Raw genomic sequence first — 5647 nt, forward strand, 5'->3', positions numbered from 1 at the left:
TTTTTAAATTATTCTCATTACAATTGCTAGTGTTTTTATTCCTCTAAGTTTGTTTTCAGCTTTATAAAAACTTGTTTATAATCACCAATATTTTGTACTAAATTTAATGTTTCTTATGAATCAGACCTGTGAAAAATCTATTTTTCCATAATATTTTTGCATATTACCTTGATGATTTTGCAGCATATAAGCTATTAATACTTTCAAAAGTGTTCAGTAATACTTAGATGAACTTCAGAAGTATGTACATTAATATCAGCACATCAAGAGTTTTCCAAAAAATCAAAATAAAAGAGGTTAACAATTTCATAGGTTTAAAATGGTGTCTTTATTAGCTCTGTAATTGTGATTAAGAATCAACGTGGAGAAAATTACCTAAATTTACCCTCCCCCTTAGTCAGCAGTAAGCTGTGTAGGACCCTCCCCAAACCAAATAAGGCCAGGAAGAATGTGCTAAGCATTGAGTGTGCTAAGAATAAAGTTGAGCTGGGGTGGATAAGGTTACTTTGAACTCCATATTTCATGTTTCGTGACATACCCCCAAAGAACAGCAATTATGTTAGTGAGGCTGCAGGAGCGTTAAACAGCTCTTTCCCAGTTCTTTTTTTTTGTTGTTGTTGTTGTTTTTTTGCTGCCTCTCCATGCTTTCCTTTCCTGTTTAGAGATGAGCCTTTTTGCTGTTTGTTTGCCATGTGCATGGTTCTTAGGATATTAGAGAAAACTCACTGAGAGGCATGGCTATTTTTGTTAGAAGCTGATACTTAAGACTGAGCTTGAAGTATTGCCGCTGGAAGGCCTGAGGTTGCTCGGTGAGAGCAGGAATCTGCAGAGGAAAGAGAAAGTTCAGAGGGGCACAAAAGAAGAACGAACAGAATTAGAAAAAGTGGAGGATCTCCCTCCTGCATGTTCTCCAGCTCCTGCAAGAGCGAGCAACCCAGAGGTATTATCTAAGCTGCCACTGTAGATCTTGACCTTTTTAACAGGGTATTTCTTACCATCATCATCATGGCCGAGGTTACAGCAGAAGGTACGGTAACTATTTTCAAATATAATTAACCAAAAATGATATGTACTTCGACAGTGCAATTCAGCTGGTGTGTCAGTATGATTTATTGCTCTTTGAATACAGTTCTTTCACTCCAGGATCATTTCATCTGTTTCTTGGGTTGCTTTCTTCTTCTCTTTCTTGTCTTTGGGTTGTGGTGTGTTTGTTTTTTTTCTTTTTCACTTGTAGACAGAATTTTTAGCAGTTACAGAAGCAAATTTTTTGTACACTTCTAAAAATAGCATTAGTCTCATATGCAGAGCAGCTCCATTGGAGTAATACAAGATGGAGGAATGCCTGAATGCCAGATGTTTCCACCCTTAATTGTTTTCTCAGGTAAATCATTGGTAGTCCCTTGCAGGCAGAAATTTTCCCAGGTATAAACAAGGGAGCTTAGTTATTGGCCCTGATTTTTTTATGAAGCGCAGAGCATTTGTGAACTTCACATCAGATTACTGCAGGGTAAAAGCTACTTGTTCTTCAACCCTTATTCAGGTAAACTTCTAAAAGAGTCAGTGAAAGTTGTACTGAAATGATTATTCCAGAGTTTGGCCTGCAACAATGAAAGGCAGTTGTATTAACCTATAAATGCATATTCTACAGTATGAATATTTCATGTACTTCAATATTTCCTGACCATTCATATTTAAATAACATTGTAGATGCATAACAATATTTTATCAACTACAGCGAGACAGAATATTTTTAAAACTCAACTTCTTTAATACTAATTTTTTCAGTTCAAATTCAAATTCCTATCTGTTTTTATTTCAGTGTGGATTACTCCACTTTATCCAAATTTAACAATGGCACCACAGACACGCTCAAAAGAAAAAACAAAAAAACAAAAACAAAAAATCCGACAACATACAAACAAACAAAGAAAAACCACAAAAGTTTAAAACATTCTTCTGAAAGTTATTTTTATTCTACTTGTCAATGTTATGTGCATTTTAGTGTATCAAAGTTGTACTTTTCATCTTCTATTTTTCATTATTATTTTTAAGAGGATTTGTATTAAGCAGTATTAGAGAGTGAACCAAATTGTCTTCCAAAAATTCATGTTAGAAATATGTCAAACTGTACAGTCCTTGTCTGATGTCTGCTTATCCACAGCAAGTAGACAATGTGGAGATGATTTTCTGATCACCAGTTGGATGGATCTATAAATCACTTCTGGCCACAAAAACCTGCCAAAACAGGTGGCTCTGTATGACAGCCCTAACCCGAATGCTTGCACTAGTTTATTTGGAATTTCTTAATTGGATTTGTTGGAAAAATTGATTACTTTGTAGTTGTTATCAGGAAATCTATGAAATTACATTTGTTTTCCAAAATGTGTACATTAACACTGTCACTGTTAGAGGAGCATTGTAGAATTACTTCTTGCAATGCTTTCCAAGCCAACAATAACAAGATTCTTTGAAATTTGTAGCAAGATTAAATGACTTTTTAGTCTGAAAGTGACTTTTCAATAATTTAGCTAATCAAAGAAAGAAGACAAAAGATCCTAAAAAAAAGCCACAACAAACATTGGGATCTGAAAATGTTTTCACAGTGTTTACAAGTGCTCCTTAGCTGTCACACTGCCTGCTTTTTTGCTTTTGTGCAAATCAGTAGACTTCAGCTGACAAGAGGCATCAGTCAGCTCCTCCAGTCTTTCAGCAGGACAGGCAAATTCGCCAGAGACTAGCTGTTGCTCTTTTGCATATTTGGAATAGGCGTATGTTGATTGGCTGATTTTTAAACTTCATCCACGAGATGGAAATTGTATTCAACTCATGATAGAAAACTAAGAATTCAGCCTGAGACTAATGTTCCACTGCAGTTTATTTTCCTCTGGGGCTACTCCTGGCAGTCACAAATAAATCTGAAAGTTCAGGTCTAAAATTCAGTAACTTACAGTTTCTGACAAACAAAAAAAAGTATGTCTTGCTTTATATAATGCCTTTTTGATATTTTTTATTATTATTATTATTTTTCTCATACTACATCTCAATCTGTGATTTGCTCAGGTCTTAATGATTTCACGAGGTTTAAAATCCTTGCTCAAAGTGGTTGGAATTCTAACCTCTGTTTTGTAATGTTAGCCACATCTCACTCTTTGTCCCTGGAGTACCATTCTGACATATCAGAGAGTACAATATTACAGCAATGTGGAAGGAGCCATGCAGGCTTTGGGTCTACCACGGTCAGTGTGGCAACTGGTTTAGGGAGATGGTTCAGCCTGGACATATTAATACCATTGATACACATCTCAAGATATCTTCTGATAGCCAGTGCCATGGCCTATGGTAGGCAGGTACATTGGCCTGATGGAGTGCTCTTTCAGGTTGACCTCATTGTAATGACCATGACAAAATTTCACTGAAAAATGTATTCACAAAGCAACGACTCCTTGAACCGTAAGACGCATATACTGCCTCTACATTATCATAACCACAAATTGCGTGACGTGCAGATTTACTGGTGAAGTATACCTGGCAAAAGGCAAAAAGTAGTCTGTGAACACAGCAACCTATAAATATCCTGAGAAAGCTGCCAGGACCTAGGTATACTGCTGGTAAATATTCAGAAAATTCCAAGGGGTTATCTTCAGCATCCTCATATTACATGTAACTGTGATTGCAGAGTTGCACTACTGAAAGCTGGAAGTCCATAAAACTGTGTACAAATAAAAGCTCAGTAGAGATGTGACTATTCTGTCTTTGTAATGCTCTCAGGAATTGTAGTTGTTATTTATAATAATAATAATAATAATTATTATTATTATTAATTTCAGCTGCTGCTGAGATTTCTATAAATGTCAGAGACTTCTGTGACCTCTTAGGAGCTTGCCTGGGAAGACAGGGGTATCTATTTATGCACCTATGCTGTGTTTATGAACACAGGGATTGGCCTGGGCTCTATGGCACACACAGTTAGAGCTGCCACCACTGAAATATGAATACAGAAACCCTTGTTGCTCTGAAAAATGTCTTGTATCAACATACAGCTTTATTTGTATGTGTACGATAGCTGCAGAAGCTGCCCTATACTTGATCATTTCTACTAGCCCAATCTACCACAGGTCACAGAGCAAAGCTGATGGCCATCCTCTGGCACATTTTCCTCTCACACATGGAAGAATGAGCAGAGGCTTAGAAGCATTCAGAGCCCCTCCTTGCTGCAGTGCACTGGAGACTGTGCACTGATCTGTTCCAGAGAGGTGAAGAGAGCAGAAAGACAAGGTTTCTCCTCCAGCTGTTTGTCTGCCACAATGTATTTCCCCAGTGGAGCAAGAGAGAAGCAGGCATCCAACAGAAATGTGTCAATGAGTCACAATTTGGTCCTTATTTTATTGCTGAGAGCTATGCAACTACACATTTCCTCTTTCTCAGAGTAGGCTGCAAGGAGACAGGTGAGCCCTGAGGCTACAGGCAGCTTGTCAGTGACAAACTCCAAATTAGCTTCTGACTTTTGGTCCTTGTCTCTGGCTGTTTGATAACTGCAGAAAGTTTTAAAATGTAGAACATTTCAAAAAGCAGACTTAATGTGATCTGCATGTTTGAAGATGAATATACATTAAATCTGAAAAATATGAAAAAATATGAAAAAGTGCAAGAGCTAGCAGGTGAAGTGATAAAGACTTCCAGAGGGCAATGGCCAGAAACTAGCAACAGTTTTCAGTAGGCAATAACTTTAGCAAAGTCCTGTGGGCAAGAGGGGAACAGCTGCTTCCCATGGTAATTCACAAAGTGCTGCTAGTTCTGCTGACAGCAAAAGCAGCCTAGGTGAATGAATTAGGTTAGATTATTCAGTGTTACCATTCATTTTGATTAAGTCATGTGAGATGTTTCCTGTCCTTTGGTTAGACTGTTAGATTTAGAAAGTTTTTATAGAATTTATTTGCAAGAAGACAATTTGCAATGTGAAAGGATATAATCTTTTTCATGCCTCAAGTGTTGACAAAGAAGAAAATAGACTGCATTCTGCAGGGAAAAGAGGAAATAAAAACAGGATAATTTTGGCAATGACTTTTTTGAAGCAATCATTCTTCTCCCATTCAAAAGTACTAGGTCAATAAGTCAACAGCCTTATTATCTGGAAAGAAAAAGAAAACTCAGGACTGCCTGTAAAAATGTAAACCTTCCAGAGTAATAGAAGCTGCATATTCTCTCTGAAGTTCCACAAAACTTGGATTTCCCTCTGCCTATATTTTGAACACCTGAGCTGATTGGTCTGTCTGGCACTTTGTAGGCCCTCTTGTAGCCTGCTGAGGCAAACAGGCCTGTGACTAAATTTGCTAACCTAAATTTCAGGCTTAAAAATTAGAGGGCATTTTTACTCACAGCTGCAACATTATGCATGCATGCTTACATAGAAACTCTTACATAGAAACATCATAGAAACTCATACAGAAACTCTTAACATACTCTTACTTTAGGGATCCTCTGGAAAGTTAAATTAGCTATGGACAGTAGAAAGGCTTAGAACATGTAAAACAGAGCATAATCGAATGTGATGGTCTAAAAGTTGACTGTGCATAGCTAACTTGTGTTTATGAGTGTGTAAATGGTGTGAATACAGGTTGGATCATTTATTTTATTATTCCTTTTTTTT

General features: G+C 37.1%; 1 protein-coding gene across 1 annotated transcript in view; it reads left to right on the forward strand.

Annotated features, from left to right (window-relative positions):
• Positions 1 to 509: 509 nt before the first annotated feature.
• TRDN (triadin) overlaps positions 510 to 5647 on the forward strand; it is a gene marked incomplete at its 3' end in the record, with an annotated part of 137706 nt that continues 132568 nt past the window's right edge. The window contains exon 1 of the mRNA XM_031552223.1: positions 510 to 1027. Within this exon, the coding sequence (XP_031408083.1) occupies positions 1006 to 1027 (22 nt within the window). The remainder of the gene's footprint in view (positions 1028 to 5647) is intronic.

This window comes from Meleagris gallopavo, chromosome 2 (assembly GCF_000146605.3).
Source record: "Meleagris gallopavo isolate NT-WF06-2002-E0010 breed Aviagen turkey brand Nicholas breeding stock chromosome 2, Turkey_5.1, whole genome shotgun sequence".
Taxonomy (NCBI): domain Eukaryota; kingdom Metazoa; phylum Chordata; class Aves; order Galliformes; family Phasianidae; genus Meleagris; species Meleagris gallopavo.